The 21,848-nt window shown below is 36.5% G+C and overlaps 1 protein-coding gene and 1 pseudogene across 1 annotated transcript in view; both read right to left on the bottom strand.

Moving 5' to 3' along the window:
- Positions 1-8,696: 8,696 nt before the first annotated feature.
- The window catches only part of Rit2 (Ras-like without CAAX 2), a 342,815-nt gene continuing 329,663 nt past the window's right edge, over positions 8,697-21,848 (bottom strand). Inside the window, exon 5 of the mRNA NM_009065.2 lies at positions 8,697-9,887. Within this exon, the coding sequence (NP_033091.1) occupies positions 9,660-9,887 (228 nt within the window). The 3' untranslated portion in view covers positions 8,697-9,659. The remainder of the gene's footprint in view (positions 9,888-21,848) is intronic.
- On the bottom strand, positions 13,905-15,107 carry Gm18651 (predicted gene, 18651; annotated as a pseudogene).

Here is a 21,848-nt window from a genome sequence, read left to right on the forward strand (position 1 = left end):
GATTCTTGTGGAAAATCACTTCTTTGGCTCGTAGCATTCCTTGGTTGCCTGTAGTTCTTCATGTAGTGTAGAACATTTACGTGTTTTTTTCCATGCAGTTTAGCTTGTCTGATCATGTCTGCCTTGCCCAGTTCATCTGTGATGTTGCTGATATTTTACAAATGTAGCTTCTGATATTGCTAGAATACACAACCTCACAGCAAGTTTTCTGATCCTCTGGCTTCTACAATCTTTCTTCTTCCCCTCTTCCATGATGTTCTCTGAGCCTTTGGTGTGGGAGTGTTTTGTAGATGAATTCAGTGGGACTGGGCTCCACAACTCTGCATTTTGATTGGTTGTGGTTTTCTTTAGTACTCTCAATCTGTTGCCAAAATAAACTTATCTGTGGGTATAAGGACAAATGATTATATCATTGTTGGGACTTCTACTGTTTTAGTAAATTAGTGGTTGTTGATTCTCCTCCCAGTATCCATCTCTTGACTATTACTGGGTAGTTAACTAGGTTTATAAAACCAATCATGGTTTTCTTCTTCTTGTGTGGGTCTTAAGTCCCACTGGAGAGGTGTTAGTTACTATCAAGTTATGCGTGCCACTACTGCCCCATCAGGAATACCATACCATGCTGGTTATTGACAAGTTTTATAGGTATCATAGCTGGGAAGGACTTTTTTTGTTTGTAACCTTGTAATGATAACTTTTTATCATACAAATCCTGTGTTTTACATGGATCTTTTTCATCCTATGATCTTTAAAACAATTGTAGATGGCAGTACTCCTTTTGATTGTTTCTAATGTTCTGGTGTAGATAAATTGGAACAATTTTGTGTGTTGACATTCTATCATGTGACGTTGGTAAATTGTATTCATTTTTATCAGTTCCTTAGAGATTTGTATACAGAATAGGCTGTCTTCAATTAGAAATCAGTTTGCATCATTCTTGCCCTTCAGAATACTTTTATAATTATCATCTGTCTAATGTCCTTGCCTTATGAAGTGGACAGAGAGTTTAATACTATGTTAAACACCAGTGATGGTATGATTACCACCATACATCCTCAGAGAGAAGCATTCAGCCTTTTATTGCTAAGTATGATGCTTAAGCTCATTTTCTTCTACATTTCCAAGCTCATCAAAATTTACTTCCTCAATTTTTAAATTGCAGAGAGCATATTCTGATATTTTACTTGATCTTTTTCTATTAATTTTCATGAGTTGCTATTGCATTTTGTGAAATTATTTTTCTGTACAAGGTGATATGATAGATAAATTCTTTCTTTAACTGTTCACATAAGGGAAGTTAAGCTACTTGTCTAGTACACATGAAAGATTATATACATTTATTAATTTGATTCCTTTTATGATATAGATATAAAATCAATATTTGCAGAGGCTGATAAGAATGTTTTATGTACTTTGCATTTATGGCATTTTCTGATTTTGTATCAATATAAAATTCTTGAATGAGTTTAAAAATATTCCTTCTTCCATTTTCAGGAGACTTCATACAATTAGATGATTATTAAATTTGGGGATGCTATAATAAAGCACTATAGCACTGGCATAATTTGAAGATATTTATTTTCTCACTGTTTTGGGGTTTAGAAATCTAAGACCAAGATATATCATATCTGTGACCTTTGGGGTCAGCTCTCTCTGACTGAAAGATAATGGCCTTCTTGCTGTGAACATCCTTTCTCTTTCTTGCATTTTAACGTTTGTTTTTTATTTTATTTTCCTCAATGTGAAATTTGAGGAGATCTAGAAGCAAAGGAACACCCCAGAGATTTAATAAGATGCTCTTCAGTTCTGGAAATAGCTACTCGTCCACCAGCTTCCAGATTTAGTTTCTTTATTGACAACTGTTGGAGAATCTTCAGGGTACATTGCACATGGAGTATCTAAGGAATGGTGTGTATTTGTCACTTCATTCTATAAACAAAAATATCCACTAACACGTTTCAGCTGAAAACTGCTGCTGGGGATTTTGACTTTCTAAGCAAATGTTTTACAATTGCTCATAGAGAGCTAGTAAAAATAAAATCCCCTGCCTCTGACTTAATTTAAATCCTTGGAACTAGAAGTCCTAATTACTTATTTAAGAATTAACTAGACAATGCTCAATTAGAAAACTTGATGAAATTTAGGGTTGGAAGGAAAACATGAAAGGTTAAATGTCAATTTCTTTAATTCACTCGTATTATCTGAAACTTAGGTCAACATTGAAATCATAAATACTGTGAAAATTTTTCTTGACATTTTTCCCTTAGTGACTTTTTAGTTGAATACAAATGCCACGCATCTTTACTCTACCCATTTCCCTTACTTGCAACCTCTCTAAAGTTGACAACTTTTTTTCAGGAGAACTGAGTTCTGTCATTTACAAACATATTTGAATTTCTTAATTGACTTTGATATTCTCATCTTCCTTTTTTGTTCTTTTCTACAAGCTGCTCCCCAAACCAACAAATTATGGAAAACATGAAATAACTATCTCATCACCATAAGTCCCTACTGTGTGTTCTGAGTCTCCAAGAGTTCACTCTAGAGAATGAAGGTGCTCAAGAAAGACAACAGATAGACAATTCACTTTCAGATGATATCACCCTAGAGAGCACTGTGGAAGATTCAATACTGTGATGGCTAGATTTTTTGGATTTGTCTGTCTGTCAATTTGATACATGTCAGAGTTATCTGAGAAGAAGGTACCACAGTTGAGAAATTGCCTCCATAAAGCTGACCTTTAGACAATTCTATGGGAGCACTTTCTTAATTAGTAACTGATATGAAAATCCCAGATCATTGTGGGGGATGTCACTTATGGGTGAACAGTCCTGGGGTCCATAAGATTGCAGACTGAGAAAGCCTCAGGTAGAAAGCCATTAAGCAGTGCTAACTATGCTTTCTTTTTAGTTCCTGTCATCATGATCCTGGCCTGTTTGAGTTCCTGCCCTGGTTTTGATCAGTGATGGGACTGTTTACATGTAAGATGAAATATATTTTTCCTGCTCAAGTGGCTTTTGGTCAAAGTGTTTTACCAGAACAATAGAAACCTAACTAAAACAAACACTCTGGAGAGCACTGTTACTTTATTCTCCACTGATCCCTTCCATAATTTCTTATTTCTCTCATGATAAGAACCAGATTCTAACTTTAATAGACACACATGCCTTATTAGAATTATATTGTTTCAATAACTCATATACTCATTTACTAACTATGGTCCCAATTTACCAGGTATGTGTCAACCATGGGGTTAATGCCCAGAATTTCTTTGCTGTGGAAACATCCAAACTTCTCTTCTCTCCTCTTGGTAGGTAGGAGCTATTACACCTTTTTACACCACCTCAACCTTCAGTATTCAGGAAATGCAAGTGGTCTCTTCATCTGAGTTCTCCTAGTAAGAACAATATAGACAACTCTGTGTTCTCCTAAAGATGACAATATTGCCATCCCATAACTCTCCCTGACAACATAAGACATGCCAATTTGAATATGATGACTCTAGTTCAAGGTTATCTTTCTCAGTGAATCAGCTATAAATGCCAGGAGTTATGCACTAAAACCTAGTTCTTTTGGAAAAGAAAATGTGTCCACTAGAGCTCAGTTTGCATCTTGAAATAATTACTGATCAGAAAATATTTGCATAAACACACAATAGTTTGTTTCAATACTCTGATTAATAAATAATGCTGAGCAGCATGTCATACATATAACTGGAGTTCAGAAATTTAAGTTGATAAGTACATGAATAAATGGATGTTGAATTATCTGAGTGAACTAGTTACTTTTGAATTTGAGGGTCATTTATCAGTTTAGTATGGCTTTTTCAGCCATGTATGTATTTTATATACATAATGTTGTTATAACATTATTTTCTTCCAAAGATAGTTGGAAGGACAAACTGAGTAGTAGCATTAACCTATAATTAACAGTGACTTTTCTTACTAGCCTATAGTAATCTTAGAGTGTGTATAATAAAATAAAGTGTACAATGCATGCCAAAGACCAACCCAAACCATTCAGAGAATGCCCGACCCTTAAAACCCTTAAATCCCATTTAAAACAAGAGTTTCTCGGTGTTTAAGCAGGTAAAGACTATAACTAACCCCAAGTCATAGAGCCCGTTCTTTGGCTGCAGCTCAGATGAAGACATTGAGTCTGTGGCTCATAGTTCTTCTGATCTTACTGCATGTTTCATGCTACTGTCCCACTGAGTATGCTTTTATGTTTCCTGTCTTCTTCCACGTGATTATGTAGTCAAATTTCTGTGAATCAAGCACTTCCTACCAACAATACACTTAGACATCTTAGCTGACTCTATACTCACTAACTATTGAAGGAATAAATAGTCTACAATGCAATGTGTTCAGCATCCTGTCTGCCTAACCTAAAAAGGAGGGTAAGCAAACCCCATATTTTCCTACACTTTAAAGAGTTCCTATTGATCAACTCAAGAAAAGATATTTTTAAACTTAACTATTAGATGGCTTGAATTACATCTCTAGAGAAAGTTAGAAAATGCCCCAAATTCAAAATAGATGATTCAGAGAATCCATTCTTATTATGATCTTCAGTGGCATGCCAAAAATGTCAGAGTGTTTGCTCAATTTAAATTTTTTTTTAACCAAAACTAGGCAATATGACAATAACCTAAAGGCATCCTAGCAAAAGTTGGGGCTAAAATTTTTCATTTAATAAAACTGGCATTGCCCCATCTCTCTCTCTCTCTCTCTCTCTCTCTCTCTCTCTCTCTCTCTCTCTCTCTCTGCTGTATATATGAGGGACAAGTAAATATCAGATGAAGAAATCTCCAAAGTCACTGTTATCGTGACTGCTTGTCTACAAAACTCCTAAGAAGGAGTGGAGGGGAGGGCAAGGACAACCAGAATGCAGGACAGAAGGCCTGTCTGACTTGTCATGCCTGGAGCCATGCCATTTCTTCTGGACCTGCTTCTTCATCTATAGAGGGGAACTTTCCTATTGAAGTCTTAGACACTTTATTTTTATTTAGTTTATCTTTCTGTTTAAGGTATGAGATTGATTACTATGAAATGTTTTTAAAGTAAATGGGATAAAAATGCTGACATATTTATACTTTATGGAAGAACTTTTTAAAATAATTATTATTCTCTCATATATTACATCTCAACTACAGTTTCTCTACTTCTCCCTCCACATCTCCAAATTTTCCCTTCCCATCTATTCTCTTCCCCAGATCCACTCTTCCTCTAGTTCCCTTTAGAAAAGACCAGACTCCTTCTCCCAAGGACATCAACCAAACAAGACATGACAAATCACAATAAGACTAGGCACATACCCTCATATCAAGACTGGATGAGGCAAACCAGTAGGAAGAAAAGGGTCCCCAAAGCAGACAAAAGAGTCAGAGACAATCCTCACTTCCTTTGTTAGGAATTCCATGAGAACACTAAGCAACACAATCATAACATATATGCAGAGGACCTGGCTCAGATGGATACAGAGTCCCTGGTTGTTGCTACAGTTTCTATATCCCCAATAAGCCTTGGTTAGTTGATTCTGAGGGACTTAATATTGTGGTGTTCTTGTCCCATCTAGTTCCTATAGTCCTTTTTTCCCCTCATCTATGGGGTTCCCCAAGATCTGAATAATGCTTGACTTGTCTCTGCATCTATTCCCATCTGTTACTGGTTGATGCCTATCTGATGGTGATTATGCTAGGCTCTGGTCTGCCTATCATTAGGAATCTTTTCATTGACTCTTTTGCCAATCACATGTGGTTCTATCTTAGATCTCTGAGCTATCCAATCTCTGGTTCCTCCTGGTTATTCAGGCAGAATCAGGCATAAGCTCTTTCTTGTGATGTGTGCCTCAAGTTAGACTAATCATTGTCTGGCCATTCCCAAAAACTCTTGTAAGGTTTGTTTGATTCATAAAATGTTTTGTTTTGTTTCTGTAAAAATTAACCACTTGAATCAGAAGTCTTGATGGAAATATTTATAGGTTATAAACTGGAAGCAAGCTTGACTGAAGAATGAGAGTGATTGAATGCAGCTCAGAGAACTTTCTTGCATTCTCCAGCTTTGATTGATAAATTCCATTTATCCCATTAGGAACTCCTTCTATCCTTCATCACTTTCAAATTTTATGTTTCTTTGTCCCTCTTACTTCAGTTTCTTTCTCTGCACCGTTTTTAGAAGAATCCATTAAGTCAGATGATAAGCCTAATTGTGATGACAGCCATTGAAAGGTCAACTTGTTTGGAATGACTGACTGACTAGACAGTGAGGAAAGCTTCTAGACATTGCCATAGGGCATTTTCAGAAAACACTGACAAGGGGTTAGTGTGATGGTTTCGGTAAACATACCTTTGACAATGAAAAAAATCTGTGTGTCGATGACTTTATTCACACCTTTTTGATGTGTTAAAAGGTGATGGATCCTTTAAGAGGTGGGACTTAGTAACATTTCTTTAAATGACTCCTGTGTACTCCTCATAAGATGATGGTTCCCATCTCTTTCAACTTCCTCTTTCACATCCAGTCATGAGGTAAGTGGCTTTGTTCCACTATATGCTTTTGTTGTAACAGATGCAAAAGACTTAAAACCATTCAATCATGTACCTGAACACCTAAAATGGATGCAGAATTGATACTCTTTCCCATTTATAAATTATCACAAATATTTGTTATAAAAATAAAAGGCTAAGAAAATCAGAAACTACATGACAAAGGCCCTTATCAAACAGTTTGCACCATTTTGTAAATGAAAGCTTGTGGCCATGGCCTTCTGGGAGAGGAAAGGTACAGGCCACATCACTGGGCTCTTTTGTATTTCCAAAGAGTCTATGTATTAGAAGTAAACTGTTACTGTCTTCCTGGCTCTCCAGCCTCTATTTGTCTATTCTACAAACTGTATTATCTGTAACCAGGTAAGCTAATTTAATAAATATTTTGAAGAATTGCATTCTGTTCATTGTACTTTCCTGGAAGCTCTGGTATAGAGAAAATAGGTAGTGAGGTTGTTATTATGCCTATCCTAAAGGATTTTGAGGATTATGTAATGGAGAACAGTTGGTAGAGTTTGGAGGCCCTGAGCTAGAAAATGCCAGAACCACTAAAAGTAGAGTATCCTAGAATAACACAGGCATGTTTAGAGATTCATGAGATGACCCACGTATAGTTCCCAGACTGTGGCCAGGAACAAAAATCCTAATATTTTAATCTTATAATTCCATAGCCCTTGAGAGGAAATACCTAGATCCATGAAGTATTTCCTTCTGGATTTCAGGTTTCTAGAGGGAAAACTGGGTTAAAGTTGTGCTTCAGGCACACGTCTGCCCTTGCTGGTAATAAGTGTCTGAAATACTATTAGTTTGATGATGAATATCTGGTAACTTCTTTTTTTTTTGGTATCAAAGTATAGAGAAAAAAAATTCTCTAACCCAACTTCCATAAAATCTTTAAGCTATGAAATTAATTTACCATAAATTATTATTTATGTACAAATATTCTGTTACACAAACTATTTACTCATGGTTTATAGTGAAGAAGAAGTAAAGGTAACATCAGGAAAACTCAGTGACAAAGCGTTTAAGAGTCAAAGGAAATATAAAACTCCTAAGCACTTGGTGTTAGAGAAAATGTGTCAAGTGTGACATGTGGACAAGGAAATCACTAGGTTTACAAATAGACAGGCCAATCATGGAGAAAGTAGTGCCAATTATTTTCTAAATTGTGTTTTCCGTGAAAACAGAGAGGTAAATAGAAGGGCTTAAGACTCAGACTCAGGACTCAAAGGACATGCTGGAGGTGAATGAGCCAATTTAACAAAAGAAAAGAAAAGGCTTAGTCATTCCAAACGGAAGGAGGGAGATAGCAAAAGCAGGTTCTAACTGTCAGACTCCTATATCACATGGACCTTTATTAACATGTATAGTTGTTATATGTCGCCTTAATATAAATGAAAATCATAGTGACTTACAGTCTTTATGAAATAGTAAGTTTCATCTTTTCTTTCCATTTTGTGATATACCTTTTAAATGATATATTCCTTAGGAGAGAAATTTACAGTGTATTTTTGGTATTATTAGAATTTTAGGATGAATGAAAAAAATGTATAAAAGATGTGGTTTAAGAAAAACTCAACACAAGAGATCAATAACATCAACCCCTTATCCTAAGACCTAACACACAAACAGAAAAATTTTGTGGGATTAAGAAAGGAATTTTAATCTAAAGTATAAAGTAACTCTAAAATATAATATTCTGAAATATTGAGTTTTATTCCAACAGGTAGGAATTGATAACCCCTTATCTGTACTTTCCTTGTTTGTAAACATGTGAAATGTATCATTTTCCTTTACAAGTGTTTATGACTCCAGTGTTACTTCAGTGGAATAAGTCTGCCAGGTGAATGTTAAACTACAGGAAGCTAGGGCTTGTGTGACTCATTTCTCCATTCTCAGCACTTATCTGGTTTCAGGGTCATTGTGAGCCCAAGAAGTGAAAGAGACTGACTGCTGAAAGATACCCTTGTCCCTCAGTTCTACTGTTCCCTAATTTATGATAAAACTGGCCTCAATCCATGAAAATTGTTTTGACGGATCTGTTTTAGGCTTAGCTTTTTCAGTTTCCTCTTAACACGCATCCATTATCATTCTTTCCAGTGGTTGCTTTCTGAGCTTGAATTTAAACAAACTAATTTGCACAAGGGGAAAATGGGTGACTGAGAGATTTTATTTTACACAATGAACAAATAACAAGACAAATAACAACAACATTTCTGATGTCAGCTTCTTGTAATGCTTCTTGGAAAATGAGAGAGGAAATTTAATAATATGAAGAGAACACTTAGTATGTAGAGGCCATATCGCTGCAGACAGATGGCTACTATGCAGGTGAAGCAATTCTAAGAAGATTCATTGAGAGGGGCAAAGGGTCCTTTCTTGGGCACATGTATCATCTAGTTCATAGTATTGCTGTCTTCCTACAACAGATAACATAGACTATCATTACAGTAACTTTACTGTGGTACTTCTATAAAGCATATGGCAGACTGAGCACTAAATATGGGGACATGTAATTTTAGTATTTTAATAACACAAACTCAGTTCCTATTATCAATAATTTCTCTAATGTTCATCTATAGAGGACTCAAGAAGAAATACCAAGACTCTTCCACTTAAGAGAAGACAAGGACATTTTTTTTTCCTCTAAACTATTCCAGCCTCTTCATTATTTACAGATTTGTGAAATGCAAACAACCAGGGTTATCAGGCAAAAGCAGATCCCCTAAGCCTTTTATCATCCCAGTTACAAGTTTGCAGATTTTCTTTATAACCAGACAGCATGCAAAATGAAGCTACACTTTACAGGAAAATGAGGCAATTGGAATGTTAATTTTATTTGGTAATATATTGTAAAATCTATAAAGCATTATCCAGCTGATTGACAAAATCTATCCAGCTGTTAAAGGCAAAATAAAACTATCTCAAGACACACAGTTATAGAAGTCTAATTTCTGCCTGCAGGTAGATTGTGTGTGTGTGTGTGTTAAGAGAGGGGGAAAGGGAAAGAAAAAGAGATGGAGAGAGAAAGAGAGAGTGAGATGGAGATATGAACAATTGTCTGGTTGATAAAACCCACAAGGAGAGACAGGAAGGATGCGGAAGCAAAGCCTCACAACATGTTTTCTCTCTTCTTCTTCAGGGAGGCTTTTATCTTCTTCCACAGGCTGTCCTTCCTCTTCAATTTCCTTTCCACCAAGGACAGCATGGATTCCTTCCTGCGAATTTCTCTCACTAAGCCTTGAAAAGCATCATCGATACCGAATCGCAGGGCTGCAGATGTCTCAAAGAAGGCACAGTTGTAGTCTCGAGCAAGATTCATGCCTTCTTCTGTAGATACCTGCGGGGGCGCGGGGAGGAGGAGACATAAACAAATAATATTAAAAAGAGGAGAGAAAGGCTTTATGAACAAAAGTAAAATGTATAATTTTATTTTGCAAAAGTTCTAGAAATTCTGCACTTGAAGAACAGATGAGAAATCTGAATCCCACACCGGGAAAAAAATTATATCTCAAATTCAGTTTCTCAAATATCAAGATTTTCATGGTAGTGCAGTGGTCAACAGCACAGCTGTAGATGTATTCTATATTAAGGCCCCCGCTTAATTGATTTTGATTTTTGTTTCTTGTTTTTTGGGTTGTTGTTTGTTTGTTTGTTTTTAAGTTAGTTTTGCAAACATGGATATCTGTATTACTATTTTGTGTCAACTTCCTCTTCTGTTTCATAAAAGAACATGACTCGCATCATAGATGGTGAATAATCCAGCAATCAAAATTCATTCTTTGGCTATGCTGACCAGCATGTCCAATCAGGACTTACCAGATGGTTTGTTATGCGTCTTGCCATTATCTATAAAACAACTATACTGAGAACACTGAGAACATTTCAAGCTTTGAAGTATTATTGGTGATATAATTCACAGTTCCCTTCTAACAATGCGTAATGAACATTTCCCAAACCACATTCTGATAAAGGAATCTGAAAGCAAAACCCTGTCACTGTGGTAAATGAGTCTTTCTCCAGCTTAAGCTTTACATATCATCTGTGCGTTTAACATGCTATGCTTTGTATCATTGTGCTAGATGTTCTAGAAACTATAAGCTGACTGAAGTTTGCCACTTTGCATTTTTTATCATCCTTTGAATATTGATCATAGTTCCTGGAGACAAAAGAGTGATCCAGAAAACTACTCAAGGCTTTAAAGTTATTAACAGACATGTAAACATAAATTATGTAGACATATTTAAACACTAGATTATTGTACTATAGATGGTTCTTGAATTCCTGCTCAACATTTATGTCTCCCATAAATCTTTCAGATTACAATCTGTGGTTCTGAGTGGCATGACACACTTGAGATTTCTATTTCTGTGAATTCCACCAAGACAACCTATGTTGGACATGGTATAACATCAACAAAGCAAACAAAAAGTGCTATATAAAATTCTGGTTACACTCTCTTCTTCATGCTTTGACACTCTGATAGAGAATACCAATCCCAATGCCCCCCCCCCCCACACCCAAAAGAAAAATCTTGGAGAGAATAAAAGACAACAAATCTGATGTATAATCAGCTCACATTGAGGCATGAAAAGATGGATAGGGAAACATTGAAAAACTCCTTATAATAAATTCATAGAAATTAAAATAATAGACTTTCATAATCAATATGGTAAGACTCCAATAAAAGACAGATTGCCTAATCTCTTTTTTGTTTGTTTTATTTTGTTTATAAGTTGAGAAATTACCTTATTAATCCAAGTTTATATATTATGTAATAATATAATATTATATAATAATATAATAGCTCACTTCCAAAATAAATAACCACTAAGTTTCCTAAAAGTTGATTTTAATATGTTACACTAATTTTTTATCTTTTTTTCAATTAGGTATTTTCTTCATTTACATTTCAAATGCTATCCCAAAAGTTTCCGCATACCCTACCCCCCACTCCCCTACCCACCCACTCCCACTTCTTGGCCCTGGTTGTTCCCCTGTACTGAGGCATGTAAAGTTTGCAAGACCAAGGGGCCTCTCACACTAATTTTCTAAAACAAGTCTGAAGAAACAATATTTGCAGATGGAAGTAATTATGAAAACTCTGTCATCAAATGTATTAGTGTGCACATGTTCATGTGAGTAAGTATGTAAGTGTGTGTGTGTGTGCGTGTATGTGTGTGTGTGTACACTCATGCATGTGTCTAGAACCAAAGATTATATAGCAGAAATAGAACACTGGATCCTGAGACTTGGCTTTATAACTGTTTGTAAAAGTATGAGATCTGGGAAAGGAAAGAATTATTTGTTTAAAGCCTGAAATTTGTCTTAGGACTAAAGTCAAAATGGTAACTGCTGCAAAGAAGAAAAGGGAAATACTCTCCACTTTGATTGTGTATCTTGGTAACAAAGCCTAGCACCCCTGACAAAGGAAATACTGCAATAAGAAGGAATGACAAGCTATGTTTAAGGAAATCAGTTTTTCCTTAATTATGCCTATTGCCTTGGATATGAGCTGAGTTTCCAGTCTAATTTTCACCACACCAAGATATCCATGTACTGGTTCATCACAAATCCAGCATTTTTGTTCTTCATGAAATAGCCCCATCTTTCATTGACTTCCCTTTTCTTTCCTTTCAAGGCCTTCTGCACTTTGTCTTTCTTTAAGTCTTTGTTTTGCTCCAGTTTCTACAGAAATGATTTTTGTTGCAGTAAAACTTTAACCCAAAAAGCCCAGTCAATGAATTTACAACTCAGTTAATTGGTGTCTAAGCTACAGGCCTAGATTGGATGGATCTGCCTCTAGACTACTTTGTTCCCATCTATTAGATCCCATATGACTTGCAACTTCTCCAAGCCACGTGCTCCAGCTCCATTTTCCTTCTACTTTGTCTTCCTCTATCTTCTTCCTCTGTCTTCCCCCTCCATCTCCCCCATCTCTCCACCTCCCCTTCTCCCCCAAACTTTTTACAGCATTTTAAAAATGCTTAGTTTTGCTTTATTAGATATTTTCTTTTTCTACAATTCAAATGTTATCCCCTTTCCTGGTTTTCCCTCTGAAAACCCCCTATCCCCTCCCCCCTCCCCTGCTCATATACAACCACCAAACCCAGACTCTATTGCAGATGCCAACAAGAGCTTGCTGACAGGAGCCTGATATAGCTGTCTCCTGAGGGGCTCTGCCAGTGCCTGACTAATACAGAAGTGGATGCTCACAGTCATCCATTAGACAGAGCACAGGGTCCCTAATGAAGGAGCTAGAGAAAGTACCCAAGGAGCTAAAGGGGTTTGCAGGCCCCTAGGAGGAACAACAATATGAACTAACCAGTACACCCATAGCTCCCTGGGATTAAACTATCAACCAAAGAAAACACATGGTGGGACTCACAGCTCCTCCAAACTTTTTCGCTCCACCTTCCCTCCTACTGCCCAATCATTGGCTTTAGTTTTTATTTGAAAAGTTCAGGTGGGGAGAAGTTTCACAAGGCACCTATTTAAGACTCACTCCTCATCTGTAGGCCCTTCCTGGAGAATAGAATTAGCATCAAAATACAAGACCAGGGCTATCCACAACAGATCCTGACATCCTTCCTAAAGCAGCAGGACACATTGAAATGAAAATTTCTGGTTTCTTGGGAGCCTCAGTTGTGTTATGTTACATTTTTCTGGACACTGTCTTATCAGAGGATGTTTATGCTAAATTAGACACATGGGAGGATGTTTTGCTGAGAACTGACACATGGGGCATTTCTGGAAGCTGCCTAGGAAAAGGGCATCCTAAAGCGGATGCTTAAGAGTATACTTGATGTTTGGAATGGGTATAAATATAACTCATAAGACAGTGAACAGACAGATATTGTGCAGTCTTGGTTCATCTTGCCACTCTTTGTTGATTGTCATTTGTTATGACTTTGTAAAGAGAAATGAACCCAAGAACTTCAAGTGGTGTTCTGGCAGCTTCTTGCTGCTTCTACAGGATCAGGTCAACGGGAAAAGCCTCATGGGTTCTTCTGAATCAAGCTGCCACTGCTGATTTGTGAGTGGTATTTGCAAGAGAATCGAGCTACTGCTGCTGATTTGTGTGCACTGAACTGCTGATATGCTGACAACACAGACAGAATTCACCCCAAAGAACTATTTCTAAACAGATAGACATCATTCTTTGCCCTGCTAACCTTTCCTTTCCACTACCTCTGGTGGGTGGTGGGCTAGATGAGAGGTTAAAACATTTAAATACACATGTTGAAGTAGGTTTTGAAAAATACAATCCTACAATTCATAAGCCTTCTACTCTCAACCTTCTCACTATGTGCTCAAAACTGCTTCTTGATAATGTGGTATGATTCTATTACACTAAAATTAAGCAAAAAGACACCTTTTCCCTTGGAGTAAGTAATCTCTGCGGTAATTCGATGCTTCTTGCCTTCATAGAAAGATTTAGTGTAGAAGATGATTTTTACACTCTAACCTGTTTAGGAGCAATTAATATTGCATTATCCTCTAATTCCACTTAGGGCACTGTCACAAATAGACGTTCCATAGCTATTAGGAAATGTAAGAATCTAATATTCATCAGAGTCTAGATATGAGACACAGGGCTGATTTATTCTAGATCCAAGCATTGAATTGCATCTTTTTGTTAAAACGCTGAACATAAAAGGCTGGAATAATAGATGATAGAAAATTTACTCATTCACAAGTGCTACACTGTTATAAGAAACCCAGGGGAATGTCTCTTCTGGAGCTATCTCTGTTCCCTGTAATATTATTATCATCTTCCAAAGACTTGGAAAGATCTTTCCCAAAAGAGGATTGAAGGCTTTGGGTCACTAACCTTTTAACTTTGAGCATTTTTTCTTCCTACCATTTTGCAACCTGAACCATTAAATCCCAAGAATTCTTCTGGTCATTAATACTCAAGAATAGCCCTGAAAGTTCAAAACGTCTGTATAAATTTCTAAAAAAAACCAACCAACCAACCAACCAAACAAACAAAAAAACCTTTTTCTTTAATGAATAAATATTGAAAGAAGTACCTTCCTATTCAGAGCCCAGTTTGTGCATGACAAAGTCCTTGTGTTCCTCCATGGGCCCCATTTACCCATTTTATTTCTGTGGTCTAGCATTTATTCTTTTAAATATGAAAAATTCAGTGATTTTTTTGTGTTATCTGGGTGCTGCAGGCTATTTCCTGAGCTGATGAGTGTGAGGATGAAGGCAGATCCAGAATTTGTTATGAACATTGAGGATGAGCCACTCTGGGAGAATTCATCAACATCATGAGAACATATCTTTACTGCTAGAGTAAGGGAATGCTGGGACTATATTTGAAGACAAGTTGACATGTCAGAGAGGAGTTAGACTGCGGCCAGATAGTGAGTTTCTACTGCCTGTCCTCTTTGGTGTTGGGGTTTGGTTATGTCCCTTGCTAGCTAATATCGATCCAACAAGTAGCAAAGATGGATGCTACTTTGATTTATATGACTGAGCGGATTCTGAAGGGAAGAGAGTCCAGAAGGGAAGGCATTGGGCTGCTCACAGATTCCCAGGGATTAAGTTGGCACATTGCCTCTCTAGGACAGATAGCACTTAGGATTCCATCCACATGCTGCTTCACATTGCTCTGGCCTTCAGCAACCTCAGCTGAATTTAATTGATTCTATGATGCTATTTGTTGTGTGATTAAGAGGTTCAGTTTTTTTCCTCTGTTCATCATCTTTACAAATCGGAACTTGATATCAAAAATCTATGATAATCTGTAGATGGTGTTTAGACAGCCATACTGAAATTAACAAGGGAAGCCCAGAAGACCTCAACACAGGAATTTGAAAAGAGAGCAAAGAAAAGTTTAGAGGGAGGAAGTGAAAGGGGAAAATGATGCAATTACATTTCAAAACTTTAAAGTTATTTTAAATATGAAAGAAGATTTAAAAAGATTAGTAGGCAAGCATTAACTTCATATGTTCTTTATCAAAACCTTGGACACTAAGAACTGACCTGATTCCAAAACTCTTTAAGCTGCCTTTTGGAGAGCACCTCTCCCTACCCCTAATACACAGGAGAGCACCTCTTTCCACTCCCAACTCTCTTCTGCAGGTATATACTCCAGCCTGGGTACAGTGCCCAAGGTATTTCCTCCATTCTGTTTTCTTCTTTCCTTCTTTCCTTTTTTCCTTCTTTCCTTCCTCCCTCCCTCCCTCCTTCCCTCCTTCCTTCTTTTCTTTCTTCCTTTTTTCCTACCTTCCTTTCTTTTTAACTAACTTTATTATTTTCAAAACTTGGCAATTAATAAAATATCACCCACCAAGATTAACTAGACTCAGAGTCTATACAAATCAATGAGCATTTTCTATATAATTATAATAGGCAATTGGAATGAAAGGCATGGAGCATCACATTAAATTTTACATTTTCATTGTCAAATATATTTTGTGAATATATATTGTTTTCTTTAATATCTTGTATGTGCAATACATTGTAAAGAATGAGATTTGACTTTATACACAAAAGCTGATATAATTACATAAACACTAGATAAAGTGTACACTATATAAAAGACTATTACTATAATATAAGGAAAACACTTTATAAAGATAAAAATAAACCTACCAGAAATATTATATGTGTGTGAATAAACTTCTTTTAATTAAAAAAGAATGACTTCAGTTTATAAGAAGAAAGAGCTGATATTACTAAAATCCACAATTTTACTTGAGATTCCTAGCATATATCTCTTGGCAGTTAAATGAACAAGGCATCAAAATTCAGTAAGAATATAGATTTGAACAAAGCAATGAAAATAGTTGATACAACTTTCATGCAATTTGATGCTACACCCGATGCCACAGATACTTGTGTTATTTTCAAGTAAGCATCAGATACCATGCTAAACCATGTCTGGAAATACTGCAATGAATAAACATCACATCCTATTCCAAAAAAAAAAAAAAAAAAAAAAAAAAGAAACAGAACTGGGCTAGAAATCAATAGAAAGAATAGCTAGGAAATCTCGAAGCGTTTGTGAAAAATATATTCCCATGTATGTAAAAATGAAATTGCATGAAAATTATAAAATATTTGGGACTGAAATATGAAATGAAATATAACATATGAAAATTTGTAGGATTATGTAAATCTATGTTAATATGATGTTTGTATCACTGTACTCGTGTTTTAGGAATGTAGAAACAGGTAAACACATCAATTGAAGCATCTACCCAACAAATTATCTCCATAGGGCACACATTAGACATATAGTCTGATACTAATCAGTGGCAGAGAACCTAGCAAAACATCAGCATGTAAGTAGGGTTGCGATGTGTTCTTGGCATGGTGTTCCAAATGAGTGATGAAATGTAGGTGTGGTCACTGGTGCCCGGACACAGAATTATCAGTGTGGATTTTTATTAATTCTTTGAGAATATTTTCACCAAGATGTATGGGAGTTATGTCTACTACCAAATAAGTAGAATTTTGGAAGGGGCAGTCAAAGTGGAATAAAGGAGTCTTGAGTTAAATTGATACTTTTTATTCCCTTAAAATTATGTGTATGTGTTTGCGAGTTACCAACATTTTCCGTATGCATTCATATGTGGTGCGTTCTCTATATGAACAGATTGATGAGATGTTTTGTATTATAAAAATATAAGCATCACAAGGAAACCATTACAAACATCATAATTTATTTAAAGAAAAATGTAAATAAAAACTTCACGGCAGAAAAAAAAAATTAGACAGGTCCAAAGTCTATACAACCAAATGAACTTCTGTTTAGTTAAAACTGGTGTTCCGAACGGAAGCCATGAAGCTTCAGGTTAGATTTTAAGCTTTCAGTATCGAGTACACTTTGCTTAGTTACAGTTTTAGATAATAAAGTATATAAAAATTTTAAAGTCAATTGCAAAAATCAAGTTTATCTCAAATAAAATAAGAGAACACATTCCACATGCAGGTTCTTGCTACAGTCAGACACAGCAAACCAGCCCCGTCAGAGTGCTCGCCTGTATAGACTAAAGAAAGCTCAGATCTTTATGTTTTTAACCCCTCAGCAAGAGACACAAGAACGCTGTGCCTTCTACTTACCAACAAGCGTTCACCTTTTAAGTAGTTACTAGAACATGAATTCTGAGTGATCTAATTGAGTTTCAAAGTAATTTCCACATTTTTATAATAAAACCTAAATGGAAATTAAACACTAACATATTTATCTTCTCTTACACATCTTTTTAAAATTCTAATTAGATCGGTGACCCAAAGAGCCTACATTTACAAAAAGGAAATTAAGTGAAGATGTTAAGACGCACTTAAGAAATAAATTTCAGTCACGCTCTATCAATATTATGAAACCATATATTTATCATTCCTACCTTTGACTTTATATCTACGAATTATGAATGTATTGGGGAACTTACTCCCAAACATACCGGTTGAAAAAAATTCCACTAAATACTGGGGTTGTATACTTAGGAAATATGGCCAGTGTCGAGGCGGTAATTATGACCAAAGTGTTATTAAAACTTAGGGAACCTGCTCTTTATTTGCTAATTGTGGTCAGCCTTGGTCAGAACCTGAGACTGAACAAGAAGTAGCAGCTTTTCTACTCCGATTCAAAGAAAAAAGATTCATACTCTCGTGATATATAGTCTGCTAGAAGAAAGAATACTTTGTGTTACAATTAAATCTTGAGGAAAAGTAGCACTGGCAAGGAGAAGGACCGTGCGCTGAATGCTGGGAGTAAGACTTGGTGAACTCGTGTGCCAAGGAGCAACCCAAGGCACAAAATAGTTCGTGAGACTTAATGCTCACCTGAACGCCTCGGGACAATGGCTGGGGAAATAAGAGCAAGAATTGTTTCATACAGGTAATAGAGAATTTCAAAAACCTAAAGGATGGTTCTCCACCAGCTAGAGGAGGGATTGGCAAACATCTGGAAGGCAGACAGAGCACTGCCGCCAGGGAGCAGAGCTGGTACCAGATGGGCCAGCTGCTGGTGCACGCAGTAGCAGAGATCCGCTGACTCTAGGAGCTTCCTCACTCTTTACATCTGTTTTAGTTTTCACATTAGCTTAGTGAATGGGAAATAGATTGTAATAAATTGAATGATAGTGAAGGTTATTATGGTAATGGTAGCGCCCAATAAGCTTTATAACTCTTAATAGCACAAAAGGATAAGAATCGCAACTACTGTGAGTGCTAATGTTCAGTAAGGAGAGCCAATCAGAAGGATGGCTCTTTTTCTTCCAGCAGAACTGCTGCTGGCAAAGTATCTTCTTAGTGAAGGCCTTCTCACAGGGTTACAGATTCAATGCTTAGTGTATGAGGCAACGTCTGGAATTTATATATTAATGTATAGCATATGTTTATTTATATATAATTTTATATATATATTAATGGTTAGACTGTTTCTTTCCACTTAAATTCATGGAGCTACTAAATATCCCTTTATACCACACATCATACTTTTCCATACACACACACACACACACACACACACACATATATACAAATGAATAAACCAGCTGAGAGCTTATATTGTTCTATTTTCATTAGTAACATTCAAGTTTACAAAACTTCATTTCACTTTATATATATATTTCTGTTTTGCTTGTATGGTTATTTAAATATGCTTGGCCCATAGGGAGTGGCACTGATAGGAGGTGAAGCCTTGTTAGAGGGAGTGTGTCACTATGGGGAGAGCTTTGCAGGCTTCCTCCTATATTCAGGCTCTACCCATTGCAGTCCTAGGTGCCTGTGGCTGCCAGTTTCTTCCTGTATGCCTTTGTATCAAGATGTAGAACTCTTGGCTTCTCTAGCACCCACCATGTCTTCCTGGACTTTGCCATGCTTCCCACTATGATGATAATGGACTGAACCTCTAAAACTGTGAGCCAGTTCCAATTAAATATTTTCCTTTATAAGAGTTGTCTTGGTCATGGTTTCTCTTCACAGCAATGGAAACCCTAACTAAGACAGCCTGCCTATGGTCATGAGTGTGACTGGTGCCTGTGGAGACCAGAAGAGCACATCACATCTCCTGGAACTAGAGTTAAAGCTCATTGTGTGGCACCATGTGTGTCCTAGAACCCCAACCTGGGTCCTCTGAAAGATCCCCAAGTGCTCTTTAAGTGCTGTACTGTCTCTCTAGGCCATTGTGTACAGTTTAAATTTTTAAATAGCCTTGTAAGTTTCATGACCAGTTCCAAAGAAAATGGCTTGGATAAATTTTACCTGACTTATTTATTTAATTTTATCTGATATCTTTGGATACTTTCTGCTCCATTCAAACCATCTTGTTTTTTATTCTTCCTTGCAAATTGATATCTGGGTGAACCAAATGGTCTCATATTATATGTTTGTCCTTAAGTCTTCTTTTTTTTTTTTTTTTGATGTGGAAACAAAGATTTATTTAATTTGTTCTTTGTAAAATATCAGTTGTCACAGATATCTTGTTGATTTTCTCAAAGAACCAGCTCCTTCATTGGTTGATTCTTTAAATAGTTCTTCTGGTTTCCACTTGGTTGATTTCACCCCTAAGTTTGATTATTTCCTGCCTTCTACTCCTCTTGGGTGAATTTGCTTCCTTTTGTTCTAGAGCTTTTAGGTGTGTTGTCAAGCTGCTAATGTGTGCTGTCTCTAGTTTCTTTTTGGAGGCACTCAGAGCTATGAGTTTTCCTCTTAGGAATGCTTTCATTGTGTCCCATAAGTTTGGGAATGTTGTGGCTTCATTTTCATTAAACTCCAAAAAGTCCTTAATTTCTTTCTTTATTCCTTCCTTGACCAAGATATCATTGAGAAGAGTGTTGTTCAGTTTCCACGTGAATGTTGGCTTTCTATTATTTATTTTGTTATTGAAGATCAGCCTTAGTCCATGGTGATCTGATAGGATACAATTTCAATATTTTTGTATATGTTGAGGCTTGTTTTATGACCAATTATGTGGTCAATTTTAGAAAAGGTACCATGAGGTGCTGAGAAGAAGGTATATCCTTTTGTTTTAAGATAAAATGTTCTGTAGATATCTGTTAAGTCCATTTGTTTCATCACTTCTGTTAGTTTCACTGTGTCCCTGTTTAGTTTCTGTTTCCAAGATCTGTCCATTGGTGAAAGTGGTGTGTTGAAGTCTCCCACTACTATTGTGTGAGGTGCAATGTGTGCTTTGAGCTTTACTAAAGTTTCTTTAATGAATGTGGCTGCCCTTGTATTTGGAGCATAGATATTCAGAATTGAGAGTTCCTCTTGGAGGATTTTACCTTTGATGAGTATGAAGTGCCCCTCCTTGTCTTTTTTGATTATTTTGGGTTGGAAGTCGATTTTGTTAGATATTAGAACTCCAGCTTGTTTCTTCAGACCATTTGCTTGGAAAATTGTTTTCCAGCCTTTCATTCTGAGGTAGTGTCTATCTTTTTCTCTGAGATGAGTTTCCTGTAAGCAGCAAAATGTTGGGTCTTGTTTGTGTAGCCAGTTTGTTAGTCTATGTCTTTTTATTGGGGAGTTGAGTCCATTGATATTAAGAGATACTAAGGAAAAGTAATTGTTGCTTCCTGTTATTTTTGTTGTTAAAGTTGGCATTCTGTTCTTGTGGCTGTCTTCTTTTAGTTTTGTTAAGGGATTATCTTCTTGTTTTTTCTAGGGCGTGGTTCCTGTCCTTGTATTGGTTTTTTTTCTGTTATTATTCTTTGAAGGGCTGGATTCGTGGAGAGATAATGGGTGAATTTAGTTTTGTCCTGGAATACTTTGGTTTCTCCATCTATGGTAATTGAGAGTTTGGCTGGGTATAGTAGCCTGGGCTGGAATTTGTGTTCTCTTAGTGTCTGTATAACATCTGTCCAGGCTCTGGTGGCTTTCATAGTCTTTGGTGAAAAATCTGGTGTAATTCTGATAGGCTTGCCTTTATATGTTACTTGACCTTTTTCCCTTACTGCTTTTAGTATTCTATCTTTATTTAGTGCATTTGATGTTCTGATTATTATGTGTCGGGAGGAATTTCTTTTCTGGTCCAGTCTATTTGGAGTTCTGTAGGCTTCTTGTATGTTCATGGGCATCTCTTTCTTCAGATTTGGGAAGTTTTCTTCCATAATTTTGTTGAAGATGTTTGCTGGTCCTTTGAGTTGAAAATCTTCATTCTCATCCACTCCTATTATCCGTAGGTTTGGTCTTCTCATTGTGTCCTGGATTTCCTGGATGTTTTGAGTTAGGATCTTTTTGCATTTTCCATTTTCTTTGATTGTTGTGCAGGTGTTCTCTATGGAATCTTCTGCACCTGAGATTCTCTCTTCCATCTCTTGTATTCTGTTGCTGATGC

The sequence above is a fragment of the Mus musculus genome, chromosome 18 (genome assembly GCF_000001635.26).
Source record: "Mus musculus strain C57BL/6J chromosome 18, GRCm38.p6 C57BL/6J".
Classification (NCBI taxonomy): Eukaryota; Metazoa; Chordata; class Mammalia; order Rodentia; family Muridae; genus Mus; species Mus musculus.